This window comes from Melospiza melodia, chromosome Z, assembly GCF_035770615.1.
Source record: "Melospiza melodia melodia isolate bMelMel2 chromosome Z, bMelMel2.pri, whole genome shotgun sequence".
In the NCBI taxonomy this organism is placed as follows: Eukaryota; Metazoa; Chordata; class Aves; order Passeriformes; family Passerellidae; genus Melospiza; species Melospiza melodia.
The window spans coordinates 32,007,490-32,026,088 of NC_086226.1; the positions used below are offsets into that span (position 1 = coordinate 32,007,490).

At 38.8% G+C, this 18,599-nt stretch overlaps 1 protein-coding gene across 3 annotated transcripts in view; it reads right to left on the reverse strand.

Moving 5' to 3' along the window:
• ARL15 (ADP ribosylation factor like GTPase 15) overlaps positions 1–9,540 on the reverse strand; it is a 225,796-nt gene extending 216,256 nt beyond the window's left edge. The window contains exon 1 of one of the 3 annotated variants that reach the window (XM_063181353.1): positions 9,458–9,540. In XM_063181353.1, coding sequence (XP_063037423.1) covers positions 9,458–9,469 — 12 coding nt within the window. In that variant the 5' untranslated portion in view covers positions 9,470–9,540. Of the gene's footprint in view, positions 1–493; positions 510–9,457 lie in introns of those variants that run through there. The other 2 variants (XM_063181351.1, XM_063181352.1) reach the window with 2 other exon arrangements.
• Between the last annotated feature and the right edge of the window lie 9,059 nt (positions 9,541–18,599).

Consider the following 18,599-nt stretch of genomic DNA (forward strand, 5'->3'; position numbering starts at 1 on the left):
GTTAACATTATAAAATCACAGGCTATTTTAATTATTATAAGGCATGAATTTTGTCACACACAGTAGGGATTGTTTCCCTTATGCATTTCCCAGTGAAATATTAAGATAATCCCTTCTTCAAGTCTCCAAGAAAATGCTTATAAACTACATTTTCTAGTGGTAAAAAGGATCATTAAATCCAACACTACTATTAATATTTATTACATTCACCTATCCTTTCTTCTGAAAATTTACATTCCCTCCCCAGAAGTATTTCAGTTTAATCCTTGAAAAAGTGACAGGAATTGATTTAAATAATTAAAAGTTTAGTGATACTATCCTTCAGACTATCAGTCTGACCACTGAATTAAGACAGTTGATTATCTGTTGCTGCAATGGGGAGTTTATTCTTCACACTTGTAATCTTTCATTACTTTGGTTGCAGCAACTCACTTGGGACCATACAATTGGGCAACAAAACAATTGTTGGAAAATTTACACATAATTTACTTACAGTTTATTGTTGCTTTCTGAAAGGATTTTACATGGTAGGCATGAAAATAAAAGAAAAAAAAAGTAAAAATATACCTACAAATACTATGAAAGAAAGATAGCTTGTTTGACACAATTCTACAAAGACTAATTATTCACAGATGTGATTTCACATGTCTAAAGTGAAAAACTAAGTCATCAGATCAAATATGTCAAGCAAGATATGCATGCGTCTCTGTCAAAAAGCACCCTTGTGCCTAGGCAAAGGGTCATCTCACAAACATTAAATAATTTCTCCCACTGGAAAGCAAACTCATAGCTAGCTTTCCTATTCACCCAAGACTTTGTTATTTTAATCATACCTTGTAAAAATCTGGCTGTTTATAATGACTTAGAAACATGTCTGCCCTGCAGCTGTGCAGCATTCAATTCACAACAAGCATCTGTTCTGTCCATTTTTTCAAGTATTCTGCTATCAGTACAAAGCAATTTCAGTATTTGGTGTTTAAAAAAAATCTCATTCAGCTCTGACACAGGCACACAGTCTGCAACTCACAAAGCCATTGTTTTAAATACCTACTTTGTCAGCAAATACAAGATTAAATCCCTACTCATAATATTTACAAAAGACCAGATTTTGAAAAGACTAATTAGACCATGTTCTGCAACGGATGACTTCAAGCACCGAGTTGAAAGCATTAGCCTCAAGAACCTTGGTGGGCAAAAGGGGAGGGTGATCCTAACCAAGTCCTCAGGAAAGAACCAAAAGACCCAACACCTTACAGAACTGCAGCAGCAGTCAGTTCTGCCACCCAGCAGAAATAATCACCTCGACCTCAACTCACTGTGACATAATTCTAAATAAATTACAGCACTGAATACAGCTCCAAGACCACAAAAACAGAAAGCAAAACAAGAAAAGGAAGATGTTAGAGGTTTTTTTCCTGGTGATATGTTTCTTTAATATGTTTGAGATCAAGGTACACCTCTCCTCATTTATAATGAAGTGATACAACCCAGCAGACACTTGGAATTGCTGGATCTTCCAGGCAGAAGTTTTTCCACCTCTATTCTTATCTGCATCTTTTTCAGTGTATAAAATTGCAAAAATTAGCAATACAAGTGTATAAAATATGCAGGCTTTAAGGTACCTTTAAGCATGGAGCCTGAAACAAATTCTCAGTGCTTATGTGTTGTAAGGAACATGTGGGTACCCAAAAGCACACACAACAACACTATAGTAAAGGTAGCAGGAACTTTGACCAGAACTGCTGTTTGCTAACCTTGCCAAGGTTCCCCTTTCTGCACAAGATGTCACAGCCCTCTAGCAAATTCCATTAATGACATTTCTAATTTAAACTCCCTGAATTCTTTTTAATACTGTTCTCAGGGAAAAAAGGCACAGAAAATATTTTAATATTCTCCTTCAATTCTGAATAATTAGATTTCTAAAATACCAATCTTCTTGTACATAATCATTAGAAAAATAAATCTCAGTTTAGAGACTAGAAGAAACCTGATGTTGATGGAAAAGCAATGATATGGGAACAGGAAATAGGACTAGATCCAAGAACTCTCTTGTCATCATAAAAAGTAATCAAGTGGATGCACCAGAGAACAATGCTCCCCTCTCTTTGAGGCAATATTCTCAGTAGAACAGTTTTCCATTACTCTTTCCAGGACTGCAGTGGCTGAGGCAGTGTAAGATACAGATTAGCCAGCAGAAAATTAATAGCTGCAAGAACAGCATAGACATTTCTCAAGAATTCTGGATCTTCCTCTCCAGTCTTGCTGAAACCAGAAATTATGCAAGTTTCTGGGCAAGAAGAAAGCACTGAGAAAAGAGAGCACTCATTGTAGAGTGCATAATCCCTCTACACAGGTTGTCTATATGGTTTCAGGTTCACTCAGTGTTGTGGGCCTTACATAAAAAGTTATAAATTTGTTGAAACACAGATGTCAGAAAGCCAATAGCCTATTGTCATGTATACTTCCAAGCAGAAGGAATCTGTGCTCCTGGAGAAGATTAATTATCTTCATAAATACCTCTGAATTGAAAAGTCCCACCTTCTGTGTAGTCAATGAAATTCTGATTACAGTGGACAGCACTCCTGGACACCGCTCAGAATATCTCAGTTTCCTAACTGCAATTTCCTGTTCAAGAACTGATTCTCGATTCCTCCTCAATGAGGAGGAAAGATGAGGAGGATGTCTTTAGTCCACAGCAAAGCATCAGGATATCTGGGGAATCATACCTTATGGACCTATCCTTATGTTCCAGTAATCACAACTTCAGGATTTCCTACCACCATATCTGAACATCATGTTTAATACCAACCCACAGTGGCCCTGTCTTTGAAGACCCTGTACAAATTCTTGGTCTACGCATTTTCACTTCCCTAACATTACTGCACAAGTGAGAATTCAACTACACTCACATGCAGAAAACACAGTTCCTGGATTATAACTGTGAGTTCTTCTGTATAGAAAAACATGCTTATTGCCTAATTTCTTTCTGATTCAAAAGACATCTAGACTATTACCTCCTCATACCAGTCAGCTGTCTTTTCTTCAGACTCAAGAGCTGCAACTACTTATCTCTGCTTGTATGGAAGAAATTGCTTTTCTTCAATTACCACATCATCCTTCTCTGTATTTTCTTTGGTTTTTTTAATATTCTTCCTGAAATGATGCAACCAGAAATGTAGCAAGTAAGACAAGAGCAAACCTTATATTTAACCAATGTAAAAATGAGATCTTTCCCTCTTTTTCCTTCTTAATACTCAAAATTTGTTGACAGATGTCTGGGTTGAGATGACATTTTAAAGAAGGATCCTCATTCCCTTTCCTGAGTACTGATGATATTTTAGAGCCTATCCATACATCTGCACTGCCATGTGACTTCTTCTAAAAATATATATCAACACTGAATTTCATTTGCCATTTTATTACAAAAATCAAAAGAGGTACTAGATTTTCTTCCTGGATTCAATATGCATTCTTAATATTTGTCTCTGCATCAGCCCACCCAAGGCATATGCAGTTTATACAGCTAAACACGAACATGAAACTCCCTTGCAATCTCTGCATTCACTTCTCCCTCTTATTCGCTGCCAGAGCTGTGCTCTCAATGCTCATTTTTATTTCTCATGAAATTTGTATTACAGATTAAAAAACTATTACTTCATTTTTAATTGAAGTTTGTCACCTCTATTAGAGTCAAAATCATATAAAGGAAGACTAAGCAACAGTTATTATAAAGCTAATAAAATGTGGAAAACAGATGTTTCTTCTGTACAAAAGCTCCAAGTTATAATTAAAAAAAATAAATCTATAAACTTACTTCCCCCATATCAACAGCTCCTAGATGCCATCTTGCTTATTCAGATTCTCCAATGCCAAAAGCTAATGTGGGTTCTGTGCACAAATTTTTCTTCTGTTCCTCCACCAAAACATACAGAACATCAAAGATTCAAGCTCTTCCTACAGTTCGTTCTTACAAGCAACAAAGTTCTAGGGCAAGACTGCATCTAGCACAAGAGCACTTGTCAGCTACATTTCCTGCTTTGTGTCTCTTCCTCAGATAGAGGGAGCTTACTTACACACTCATTGACAATTAATTTAGTCACTTTACCAGATTATCAGAGAGAAAAAATAAATTTTGTATGCTGAAGAGCTCTGGCATGAGCCATCTTTTGTTAGATTGCAAATACCCTACTTATGCCCACAAGGACTTTTATATCGTCACAGTCAGATAGTTTGCACTTCAGAAAGTTATCCTGCACACACAGTGAAAAACAGCAAAACCAACATAATGCAGAGCAGCACAAGCCAAAACACAAAGAAGCAAAAGATTTTAAACACTGTCATGCTTTTTTTCATAGGGCCTTACAGCTCTTTGGGCCACATTTGTGGTTTTAAACTAAACTAAAAATGCTCTTTTATTAATGGAGAGCTAATATCCTCATACAATCACAAAACTTCAGAACTCCATTTAAAAGAATAAACATCACAAGCTGGCAGTATTAAAAAACATGAGTTGATGATACTGACAAGCCAAAAATGTTAATCAGCATGTGGTATTAGAAGGAATATTTTGTCCTTACTAAATGCAGATATTCTCACTTACTAAAAGCTTGCATTTCTAGCCTTTTGTGAAATTCATCACCATGTTGCCTTGAAGCTTGGAGGTCTGACTGAAGAATTCAGGAGCAGCACACTGCAGAGCAACATGGTCTGGTAGTACATAGCAAGAGCTGGAATTGAATACCAAGTATTCTTACTACATACTTCAGACACTAATTCTGATGCAGGCCTGTGGTGGAAAAACCCATTAGTGAAGTAAATCCTTCCATCTGGTTTCATTTGAAAAATATTAAATTCATGTCATCTGTGATCACTCTGCAATGCAAACCTAGGTAAACATTACCTTCTCCAATTAAAAGATTCACATCTGATCCAAACACGAATGCAGTTGCATGCACCTTACAGCTGTTGTTTTCTTTCCTGCATTCAGCTACATTTTTTTTTTTTAACAACTGTCAGACCCCTCATCCTTGTGTCTAATCAACTCCCCAAAACTGAAGCGAAAATAATAAAATAGAAGCCCTTGTGCTCTACAGAAGGTGTAAGTTTTCAAGGCTGTTATAGCTGATAGATCAGTCAACCTAGAGGCCAAACATTCCCTATTGTTACATTACAAAAGACAGAATTCCTATGAGAGGGGTGCTCAGCAAACAGTAAGAGGACGTGGCCCTGCCTATAGACCGTGGCTGCTCATGTTGCAGGCAATGTATCCAAATCACACGCGTGCCTCAGAAGAAAAATACAGAGTTGCTAGTAAGGACCTCAACCCATTTTTCCTTACTCAAAGGACAGCATCTACGAGTTTACAAAGTTTCAGTGAAGTAAAACCCTTACCTTCAAACATACGCCTCTCTAACACATTTGCAGCGCGAGAAAAAAAAATGTTTCCTGAGACCTGCAGATACCAAACAATGGAACTGGCAACAGCAATGGAAAGACTGGATCTGAAGTATAACAGAATCACTAAGTGGTCTTGATCTATCCCACATTGCCACTTTCTGAATCTAACCTGTCCAATTCAATTAGAGTCTAACTATTTAAAAGAAAGGTCTTAAAAGTAAGCGGCCCAAAAAAGAAAAGTTGCTCAAAAACATTTAATTTTTTTAATATCACCTAACACTTTAGGAACACCAATTTGGATTATGCAGCTTTTCCCAAGTAAGACTTTGTCTGAACACTAACTATTTAGATTGTGAGGTCAAGACTGTTCAGAAACAAAGCAGAAACTCTTAAGTCAGTTCAAGGCCTATTCACATATTCATTTAAAATTTGAAAATTTGGTTGAATTCACTCAAAACCTTACCAAATTTTAGATTTCATGTGCATGCATACTGGAGCAAAATAGTGTGCATCTGCTAACAAGTGCACAAAGAACAACAAGAACTCACCCAAACTTGTTATAGTTAAAAGAAGCCAATCCCCAACAAAGCAACAAGGATTCTGATGCACTACGAGTGTGCACTCTCTTGACATTGCAGAACCCATGTTCCTGTTTAACTCCTCAGAAAAGGGACCCAAAAAAATTTTTAAAAAATTACTAAAGCTGAAGCAGTTCATCATCCAAGAAGAGTTATCTTCCATTTCAGGTCAGAATATGCTCTTTAGTACCTCTCCAAGAAAAATTTTTATCTACAACTAAGACAGTACAAAGTATCTTGGGATATAATTTACAGATAAGTTATCATAATAAAAATGCTAAAAATGCAAAATTAAACAGGTTATCAATTTTTTATTATAAACCTCTTAGGCAAATATAACTCTTTTGTGAAGAGACAGATTCAAATTTCATTATCACTCTCTCTAGCAGTTTTTAAAAATTCTACACAGACCAGGCTGATACATTGAATAGAAATATGTAAGAACTTTACATAGTGCGGAGGATGCCACTGAAGAAGTGTATTGTGAAAGTCTACTTGGGAGCTTAAAATCTGCATTGTAATTGCAGCACGAAAGAAAAACTGAAGCATTTTTATTGTTTCCCCACAAGTTCTCCAAGCAAGAACTGTAAGACTGGTCACATACCATGCTTTTCACAAGATGCATCATGGCGTAACTCCTTAAATTAAGCATAGTCTACTGAACAGAGGCCAACCTACACAAGTCTTTGCACACACTGAAATCCTTCCAGACACAATGTAGCAGGTATGAAGCTGAAGAAGGTTGCAGACAGTACCCCAGATTATGTAGTCACAAAAACCTGCCATTCTACATTCATGCAGCTATGTTCACATAGTATGTTTTAAAAGAGTTAACTAAATGCAAGCAAAACAGCATATGTAAGTGAAAAGTGCCTCTGAGTGAAGATGTATTCTTTTTTAGAGACTGGACTTGGTTTAATCATGTTGATTTAAAAAAAGAAAAACACACCACTCCTAACATCATAATTACAGCAACACAAAAAAAAAAGAGGCACCAGGCTGAAGAGCCTCTTCTACCTATCAAAGATACAGAGGCCAGTGATACTTTTTTTGTTACAATGTAAAACCGCAAAAACAGACCAGAGCATCACAGGAGATACTCTTTTAGCACCAATTTATTATCAAATGGCATAGCCATAAATCGAGGGTCACACTTTAAGGCACTACTCAGGTTTTGGGTATCTGTCCATAAAAATTTTAGGCCATAGTCCAAGCTGGCTCCAACTGACTTCACTCTGAGAAGGTTTTGAGTGCTTTCAATAACCTGATGATATTGGAAAGTGCTTCAGATGTTCATTACTTCTAGGGATCTGATTCTTAATGGAAAAAAGACATCTCCATCAATGTAGGTCCTATGCAGCTAAAATCAGGAAAAGAACTTTCCTATGCAAGTCTGGGAAAAGCTGGCTGAGGGTAGACTCCTTGTGGAGATGCACTGACCCCTGAGTTCATGCAGCAACAAACCTGACCTCATCTGTCCTCACCTCCTTCCACTACACTCCCTCACTCAGCCCCCCTGACAACCAAAACTCGTCAAATACTCTGTCTCAGCACTACTGCAAGGGAAAACAACTCATCCTTTGCTCTCTGCCTCACACTGCAAGCACGGGAGAAAACCTCACTGCCGGCAGGCTGCAACACAGGTGCCCCACATGAGGAACCAGAAACCTTCTGTTTGTGTTTTCATGCCTATATACGTGCAAGAACCCAACATAAATGCACAAAACACAAAATTCCTTAACATGTACAGCTCTTTTCGCTATGGAAATAATGAGACAATTGTTCTACAGCCTTAACATTCACACAACTTCAAGCCTTGCATAGATAACGAGTAGGCCCATCTTTACACCAGGGCAGACTGTGACAACAAGCCAAAAACAGATGTACACAACTAGTTGTCTAAGTCACCATCATAATTTTTGTTGTTGTTGTTGTTAGAGCAGATTTTCTGAGGTGCCTGAACCTCATAATCAATGACAGGTTTTAGAACTGACACTAAAGAAGGCCACATGACAAAAAAGAGGAAAAGGATCAGCTGGAGAATAAGAGTCAGGGGAAGAAAAAAAAAAAACCAGAGTTATTTAATCCCCTCCCCCCTTAAGTTAATACAAAAACATGCTCTTAGTTTGCAAGGCTTATTAAATTTATTGTTCTCAGAGTGGTTGGCCTTCCACACAACAGCCTGTAGCAGTCACAAAGGTTAATGCAAGCATTTGAAAAAGTACAGATATGGCCAGTTTCGTCTGGCCATAAGTTTATAAAGGAAAAAAAAAATCTCAGAAACAGCTCCAGGCTCTCAAGGAGCTATGTGGCTGCACTTGATATCTGGCAAGTTTATTATCAGTATTTCATTAACTAGGCTGTTAAAGAGTAGTCTGCCTACCATTTCTGCCACACAAGACTCATTTTCTAGTGTCTCTCTGTAGTATTCATATTCAGAAAGGCAAGCTTAAAACATTTTGGGGGTTGCAAGGCTCAATAAACCACAACAAATCTTAGCTCCATAGACACAAGAATAGTGAAGTATTAATTTAATGTATTTCTGGTTTAGTTAGCTACCAGAAAAGGCAGACACTGCATGCAGCTCTCATCTCAGCATGGCAAATATTCTGCTAATTAAAAAGAGCATCTCCAGAGATTCTGTTGCATTTGATGAGCCTCTCTTGAAAGCGTACACCCGTGAGCATCCCGTGTGAAAAAGTATGAATGACAGAGTCAAGATTCTGACTCCAAATACTTCCTGGTCCCGCTTGACACCAACAACGAACAGGGATGGCCAGAAGATGCCTGCTCTTCACTGCCCCAGCTGACGCTTCGCAGCATTTCACGGTGAAGGAGCGGGCACCAGTTCACAGCACAGAGCTCGAAGCCACAAGACTGGAGCAATGGGATGCCAACAGGACCCGAGCGATGGGGTGTGCTCGTTACGCCCCCCCCCCCCCCCCCCCCCCCCCCACTGCTGGGCTGAAAAGACCAGGTGAGCAGGTACCATACTAAAACAAAGCCACCTGCTCATGAGCCAGCCGTGCCACAGGGCTTTTGCCCGCCGAGGGTGCGCGGGTGAGGGCAAACACCAGCCACGATCCCAGCTGAGGTGCACGCCCGCGATACGATCTTTCACAGACGAATGGAGCCAATATTCATTAAAGAGCCATAAACACTACCCCCGAATACCAGCTGCCCGGGTGCTCGGCGGGTCCCGTCCGCGGTAGCAATTTAGTCCACTGAAGCATGACCTAAGCTCCAGCGTTTAGGAAAAAAACAGCGACCCGGGTCACGGCTTTAGCAACCTAATAGCGGCCAAATGAGCGGGGCCCGGCCGCTTTATCGCCCGTTAACAGCCCGCCGGGCCGGGTGCGGCAGCGCGGCCGGACCCGGCTGCCCCCGGCCCCGGGCTGCCCCCCGCACCCCGTCGCGCCGCGGACGCCGCCCCAGCCGCTCAGTAAAATGTCCGACGGTCTCCGCTGCCGCCGGGAACCTACCAGGTAATCCATGTACCGGAGTGGCGCCGGGCGCCGCGCTGCCGAGCTCTCCGGAGGGGCCGCGGGCGCCCGCCCGGCTGACAGCGGCGCTGGGCCGGCGGGGCAGCGGCGGCGCGGGGCAGCGGCGGGGCCGGGGCGCGGGGCGGGCGGCGCGGCGGGGCCGGGCGGGCGCGCCGGGGGCGAGCGGGGGGCGCGGGCGCTGCCCCGGCGGCGCTGTCAGAGCCGCGCTGCCGCCCGCACCTCGCGGCGGAGGGAGCGGGGCAGGGGCGGGCGGGGGCGGGACGCGCCGTCAGCTGATCGCACACGTGGGGGCGCGGCCGGGCCGCCCTTAAAGGCGTAGGAGCGCTGCGGCCGCGGCTGCCGGGGCTCTCGCGTCCCGCAGCCTAAGCGGCCCCAGGGAGGGGCAACGCACAGGAGCACAAGTGCTGTGAGGAGCAGTGGAGGGAGCTGGGGTGTTTATCCTGGAGAAAAGGAGGCTCAGGGGAAACCTTATCACTCTGCACTACTGCCTGAAAGGAGGCTGTGGCCAGCTGGGGTTCGGCCTCTTCTCCCAGGCAACCAGTGACAGGACGAGAGGAGATGGTGCTAAGCAAAGCCGGGGGGGTAGGGGGTTCAGTTGGACATCAGGAAGCATTTCTTCATGGAAGGGGTGATTAGACACCAAAACGGGCCGCCCAGGGAGGCTGAGGAGGTGTTTAAGGAAAGACTGGACATGGCACTTAGTATTCGTGGTCTAGTAAGGTCGTGGTGTTTGCTCACAGGTTGGACTCGATGATCCAGCCATAGGTTTCCTTCCCAATCTGATTGATTCTTTGATGGTTCCCCTAAGAACCCGTGAAAGAAACGTCCATGTCTCCTACTGCAACCTGACATTCTAACTTGGAGGCTTTTTCACAAACTTGAGGTGTTAGTAGGGATGCCTGACTCCTGGAGAAACGGAAGGAAACTTCATGTGTGTGACAGTGGGATAGGAAATCTAAAAATGAGGCATCAAGTGAAAGAATAAGAGTGTAGTTAAAAAGAAGTAGAAAAGTAGACAAGGAGATAGAAGAAAACAGGTGTCAATGAGGAGCCAGGAGCAACAGGGAATCAATATTTTTAAGGATATTGGTGAGCCGTTCACCTACATCTAGTAAACTGGGGTGGGGAAACATAAATTACAATTACTGCTCTGAATTTTGTAACTAATTAAGGCTTGTTGTGGACACTCTCAGTTACTATATCCAGAGAGTGTTGATAAAACATTCCCTTTATGCCTACCCAAAACACATCTTGCCAATGGATAATTCATATTCCACATACATCTAGTCTAGAAAAAAAAAAGATTCCATTGGTAGTCCTTTCTTTACCTTGGGATTCAATATCAAATACATCTGCATAGCAACCTAAGTTTAATTTAGATGAGTACCGATGTTTTTTTTTTAATCATCTAGAAGTTCACTAATTTTAGTACTTTAATAGTCAATGAATGGAAGGAGGGATACAGGCTTGGCCCTTTCTGCAATTCACATTTTGACTGTTTTTCATTTAGTCGCAGCAATTGCTGGCAACTGTCTCTTGATCCTGAAATGTCCTTTTGACAGGGGGAGCAACAGTGTAAAGACTACTTTAGCCACTACAGGGGTGGGTAAAGCAGGCCTCTCAATAATGTAACACAGGACCTGTAAGAAACTGATTTCATCACACTTCTGTCATCACATGTGATTTTTAACCTTTTGCAGTGCTTTCCCCTTAACAATTAAAACCCTTTATTTCTTCTTTTTTTGCAGTAATACATCATTCCTGAGACTTGCTGCCTTTTGATGCTTCTCTAAATGCAGGGTGACTGAAATAAGAACATCAAGAACAAGCAGATATTTCAGAACTGTTTCCTGTGAGACAAATAGGAAAGGACTGGGAATTATTTCTTCTATAGCTGATTGAGAAGAAAATAGAATTATGAATCTAGAGAGTTGCTGCAGAGATGCTGCTCTGATAGGAAAAGAAGTAATTGGCTTTTATTGCAAGGAAGATTCAGTTCAGCTACTGGAAAATAATGGGAAGGATATTTCAACATGGACAGACATCACAATCAAAGCTAGTAGAATTTCTGAGAGTAGCCATGAGTTATAATAACATTTCTCAGATGTAGTTTAGTTTAGTTACTTAGCACTGATGTACATCTGGAGAAAAAGAACTAGAAGACCCCTCTGTTTTATATGAAGTTGATAGATCTTATTATGAAGATGCAGTGTGTTTATATATCCAAAGAAAAATGTTTATTCTATTTTATAAATGTCATTTTCTTTCTAGTTTATAAACAAAACCTCACGATATGAACACAAAATCAGTTTAAAAAATCAAGAAATTTCTCATGTATACACTGAAAATCCCACAAACTTGATCAAAAGAGAAGCCAAGTTTAAATGTATGTATTAATCCTTCTGTTCACTGAAAACGCATTATTCCTTTGGCCATTGCATAGCCTTATTGCACATTAATTTTACTACATAAAGTGGAGATTAACATTGAACAATAGCGGAATGTAAGCAGAATACAAGTCCTATAGCACATACCTTCCAGCCTACATAATAGTCATGCTATTGCTGAGATTTTTCTAGCAAGTCCTATAAGATTTCTTTCAACTAAAATGAAGTTCAGTTTCATATTGGAATACATATACCTAATGTATGTAAGTTATTTTCATAAAGAAGCTTGTCAGCAGGAACTCATATGTCAAGATAGGAAGGAAGAGATCAAAGTATTTAAATGGAGCAAACGTCATGTGTTGGCTGTGAGGTAGTCAGTCTGGTTCCAAAAATGGAAGTGAGCTTATGCACAGAAGCACAAGTTTATCTTCAGTGAAATCCAGTCGCAATAATAATTTTCTGTAAACTTGTATGAAAAATAATCAATCTGAGAGTCAGACTTTGACCCTGAGAAGTGCTAAGTACAACATTCTATCATCCATTGCTTCTGTCACTGCAATTTAATGATTGTGAACATTTTAGCCTAAGAGTAACATCTGACAAATTCAAGCATTTGTGGTACTAGCAGTTAGCAAACTTGGGTGGCGGATTTGACATAAAGGTGTTACTAATAGATATCATATTTGTTACTTAATAGATATCAGCAAAATGGGAATTTAAATGTAAATACTTATGAATCTGCCTATTTCCAAACATATTAGAATGGAATTAGTATATTTTTTGGAATTGCATAGTCAGCTATATATACGACAGATTGTCCAGTGAGCATTATCTTGGAAAACATCTTGAATGACAGCCATACTGTAGCCAATTTCCAGTCTCATTAGTTAAATAGATTCTGTCATAATAATGCTTGTGTAGAAAGCAGTGCTGCTATTCAGCAGTAGATGTACATAGGTATAGTGTTGGCACATCATAGTTTGAATGGGCTGAAAACTGGGTATCTTACAAAAGGTTTCCTAAAACAAAAAAACCTAGTAGCACATCAGTGACTGACACAATCTAAACCACTTTGCCGCATGAGAATAATTTCATTCTTTAAGAGAACAAAGTACAGGGTATGTTTGTTCTCCCCTTGCTCTCTGCATCCCACCCAATTTTTAATATGGGAAAGGCATGTGACTTTTTTTTTATTATTAGCAAGAAGGTGGTTGTTTTAAGGTTGTTTTAATCACCAGGTTTTACCGATATAAAGAGCCCTGACAGCTCTGTTTGAGAACATTAATTACTCAAGGGGCATGATATTTTGCCCTTGAGAAGAAAATAATTTATTATCTTTGAAAATACTGGAAGAGGCTTCCTTACTTATACTTATCAATATTTTCCATGGTACAAGGTTGTTACACCAGCAGTTGTCCCATTTTGGCTACTCATGGGATAGTTAGCAGGAAAACAAAACATAATTTTTACCTTCAGGTTAATACCATATACTTACTCTGGAAAAATAAAATCTGTAGAAAAATCTCTCATAAAAATGTGGACTTCTTTGATTCAGGATGCTTATACAGTAATGTAAAGGCTCCCAAATGCTACAAAACCCCTTTATTTGTTATGGCTAGAAATTGAGAATTGGATGCCTTAGAAGGTACAAACTGTGCTTAGTTCAAGAATACAAATGATGTGATAAAACAGTCTCTGACTTCACTGGCAGAATAGAAAAGAAGTTGGACCAAATAGGAAGTTAAGATTATTTAGAAGAGTTCTGTTGTTCAGTAGCTGGAAAAATGATAGGAAAAAAAATATTTGAATGGTCTAATGGTAATAGATTCCTAAGTATACATTTAAACCATAAATACATGTGGCCAATTGTGACCAAAAGTATTTCCTAGAAATATCCAGAAGGGCATAAAAATGTAAAAATAGCTGGACAGAGAAATCAAAGAATGAGGTTTTCATTAGGAGAGTTTAAATATTAAATAGATGCCAAGACCAGTCAGCGGTTTTATTTGCAGCTCAAATTTCAGTAAGTGACTTGGAGTCTGCTGTTAATCAAACTCATGTAACTTATGGGGAAAGAAAGAAGGTGCTTTGAATAAATAATGTTTGAAGCAATTTGCAGCTCTTTATCTGATATATTGACAAATGTCAACATGCAGAGATACTACAGCCAAAGGTGAATGAACCCTATTAGAGAAGCAAAACCTCTCTGTCAAAAATCTCTTTTTCTTTGCTCTAATTCTTTGCTACCTTCTAGCATTTTGGTCATCATGTGTACTATGGTTATATCTATATATATATATTTGTCTGTAAAGAACACATGGATATGAAAACAAGCAAACAGATTTAAAAAAGGATTTTTCACCTGTTCTCTCTCTTGTTTCCTGAAATATTTGGCTGACCTTCAGGTAACCTCACTGGCAAAATAACAACAGGCAGTCTAAAAGCAAAGGTTAATGATGGAACAAGGTAAAAAGTAGAAACCAGTTTCCCACTGCAGTTACATTGATATATATTTAGTATAATTATAATTAATAATTAATTTAAACCCATGGGTTATGAATAAAGTGATTATAATATTATAGTTGATTTTATGTAGGATATTTACTCCTTCCTGTGCACCAAAAAAATGTTACTGTTGATAAAATGATGCAAAAAAAATTGCATGAGAAATTTGAATAGATTGTATTGCCAAGTATGCTGGAATTTACATATGATATTTTTTCATTTCTGTGTCATCCCAGCTCAAGTTGGTAATGCTGTAGACTCATTTTTAATTTCATGGCTGTTCTATGTTAGGTTTTTAAACAGTCCCACAGCAATAAAATATGTAATTAACAGTCCTAGTCTAAACTGGTAACCTTGTTTGAATTATTACAGAACTTGAAGACTAAATGGCCACAGATATTTGCCTTGGTAGCAAGGCATCTGTGTTTAGGAGACTTAGGAATTTGGAAGCCTTAGACTTAGGGCTTTAGGGTTTCTTCTCATATACACTTAAGAAAGCATTTGCATCTTTGCTTGATTTCTTTTTTGTGAAATGTAGAAAATAGTTGTCTTGTGAAGATTTAAAGAAAAAATTCACAGTTCTGATCAGGTTTAATTCTCTATTGCTTGTGGCGCTGTGGTAAACATCAAGAGATGGATTAAAAGTTGTACCTTACCTTCATGTCCCTGCTAACAAGGGAGGTAAACCCCAAGAAATCAAGCAATGTTTTTCATAATGTCTAGTTTTCTGGGATTAACTGAAACTTTCAATTTTTGTGACTTAACTTTGTGACTTATTTTATGAGGACTACAATTTTGCTCAAAGTTTGTAGTAACATTGTTTACAAAGTTCTTCAAATATTTATCTCTCATGTTCAGATTGCTTTGCCTTTTTACTGAACGAATATGTAAATAGAAGCAGTACAGTTAGACTCTGTGGTCTTTGCTGTAGTGTTAACATGCAAGTACATGTGTCTCTTTGTAGCTTTTTCTTTTGTTTCCATGATGAGAGTTCTGGTAGGCTAGAATTGTACTTGTGCTCCAAATTTACCCCTAAAAAAATGAGAGACACAATACTCAGTCTCTTTCAAATTATAAATGGGCTGAGTTCTGATCCAGTTCTAACAGCCTTTCACCTTCTTATTAGGGGTCAGAAAATTCTTCTGAAGTTCATAAGTTTTCCAATCATAGTCTTTCTAAAGTGTAAAAAAAATGCCATTGCTTTACTAGAAGAAAATGTATCTTATGACCTACATAATGCATCTGTTGTGTTTGAAGATTTACAGTGCCCATCCCACAGGTCTGCCTGTCCAAAGGAGAGGAAGGTCATTACAGACATAAAGCTCTGAAGGAACCTTGAACATGGGTGACTGTTGTCTGCATCAGTCTTTCTCTTCTCTCCAAAGGAGGAAGATTCAATAAGGGCACATTAGGAATTGGGGAGAGGAATTATAAAGTCTCAATGCAAATGAAGGTACAGATAATTCTGAAACAAAAGAAATTGTAATTTCCATATGACCTTGTGTTTCATATTTATACTGAATGTGTTGTCCCATCTTATATGCACTGTGTTTTCCTTAATAGTCATGTTTCCCAAGAAGTCAGTGTGACTACAGACTCATAAAACTAAACTTTGCTTGTAGTGTAAATATAGCATATGTTAGGAATATGCTTGGCAAAGCATTGTAGCAATATGTGTAGATGACCATTTCATCTCTTCTGGATATAATGAAATCAGATACAAAGTCTCTATGGTTCAAGGTTTTTCTACACTTTAACTTAATTTGTTTCTGAGTACTAAATGAAAAGAAAAATGCTTTCCAGCAAAAATAATAAAACAAATGTTAAAAATTAATAAAAAATAATATCTTGGTATGGACATACCTTTGTCTCAGGTTTTAGTCTCATCTAGGTAGTACATTAAGAGAAAGGACAAAATAGTAACACATGCTTTAGAGTCTGAATGCCACTTACCAGTTCACACAAATGTAATTCTTTTATTCATATTAGGCAATTTAAACTATGTAGGCATGTGAACACAAGTTATAATTAAACCTGCATTTTGCTATGCAACATATCCTTAGGAGCTCTTTTTTTCTTTAAAGCACATCCTAAAGGCCTACTGACAATATTTACATAAGCAGATATTAAATAAGTCCTTCCTAATTTTTTTCTTATCTCAGCTTTACTTTAGAAATCCACAGGTCAAGTTTTCACTATTTGTTTTGTATCACAGATCTTTAAGAAACTGTTCTGTTAGTGAGTGGAAATAAGAAAGGAATCCTCTGCAAAATGGACGATCTTCATAATGAGAATGATTGCCCATTCTGAAGTCACATGCAGAAGTCTACTTTTAAAAACATAGATAATACTTGCATCTTCAGCATAACCTTTATGATTATAGCCATACTGAGAACATAATCTCTCTGAAAGGCAGGAGCCTTTATCTCAGAAAAAGCAGAAAAGCCTATACTCATCTTTACAAAGATGCTATGCTATACTTGATTTAAAGACCTAATTCATGTTTCTACTAAAATCATTCTTTTCAACAGAAGCAAGACACCGGCTACCTGACTTTCATGTAATGGCTACTTTGTTCAGAAGTTTTCTTGGTATTTGAACTGGATTTTCATAGGTCATATGCACTTACTTCTATAGCTAGGCAGACTTGAAAGGAAAATACAGCTCTTGAATTCTGGCTACCCAGCATACCTCATCCATGGCCAAGAGGGAAATGTAAAGCAAACAAGTGAAGTAGCTTAGATATGTTTATCCAATCAAAACTAAACTCTAAAAGGAAATTTGGTGATATAATTACTTGTCTCATAACTAGCACATTGATAAAAAGATGTATTTTGCACTTTGACCATGTAGCCTGTGTGTTTTTGGGAGTACATGTTTTATCTTTGAACTTTGGCTAAATTAGCATGACAAGATCTGACACTGTTACTTTCTGCATGGAAGATTTTTTAATTAGAGAAAACAAGACGCCATCTGTTTGGATATGGGCAGCTGACCCTGAAATGCCATTGCTCTCACAGCTCTCTCCACTGTATCTTGTTCCCAGCCCAGAAGATACTTCCAGTAATACTGCTCCCTAATGACTGGTAGCTACCATCCAAGATTATAACAGCACGCTGGGTGGCTTCTGAATCCTTAAAGCACAGGGAAGTGGCAACAAGAGTTGGGATAAAGTGAGATATAATAGTGGGATTCTGGTTGTTAAAATCTTTTGTCTTACAGAATTCCATAGAAGGAATAGAAATAAAATTTGGCCCCAGAGAATCAGAATAGAGACCTGGAAGGAGTCAGAGAGAGAATTTTATGAAGTCTCAGAAGGTGAAGATTGATTTGCAATAAATGGAAAAAAATCAGTATTGAGTTCTGCTGTGGTGGAGAAGTGGTAATGCTCAACATGTGTATTTCAGGGTTTAATTTCTTGGAACTGATTGAAAGCAGGGAAAGAAGAACTGGAACTGGCTTTAGGACATTTCAATGGGAAGGATGACTGGAAAAAGTGAGGTTTGTGGAAAGGGGTGTGATTAGAAAAATGAACCCCCACCAGATCTTGCAAAACAGGTCCCAAACATACTATTGTTCACTTTGGTGCTACCTGAAAGTAAAAGTTGCCCATTGCCATTGGTATTGGTAAGAAAAGCCTCCACAGATTTTAGCTGATTTCCATGAAAAAAAAATTGAATGGTTTGTTATCAAGCCCTATTTTTCCTTGGGTATCTGGAAGAAGGTCAAGGAAGTCTCTAATACCCGTCACTACCTTATATAGAGCTTTTTGGATGCTTTTTTGTTATGTTCTTCTTTATACCTCCTTGTAGAATAAAGCTTCTGATAAATGCTTCTTTCCCTCCCAAGCAAACATATGACAAATAATAAAGTAAAATGAATAGAATCCTTTCGAGAAAAATGCAGGTTGGCAGGAATAAAAGACATTAATGACTGAACGAGCTGGACAGAAATAAGCTATTTAAACAATTTAATTCTCCTCATTGGGCTGTGTAAAATCAGGTGAAGAAAACAGCTAAAGACAACGTCTATTGTAACTCCCTAGTTAAATCATGAAATTTAATCTTATTAAGGTTGTGAAAGCTATCTAACCATTTGCCCATAAAAAGCATGGAGTAAGGGTTATTGCCATTTAACAAAGAACCAAGTGCTTCTGTGCCCTGGAGAACAAAAGATGGTCACTGACAGGGAAGGATTCAGTCCAGAAAGAGATGTGCTCAGCTGTCTTG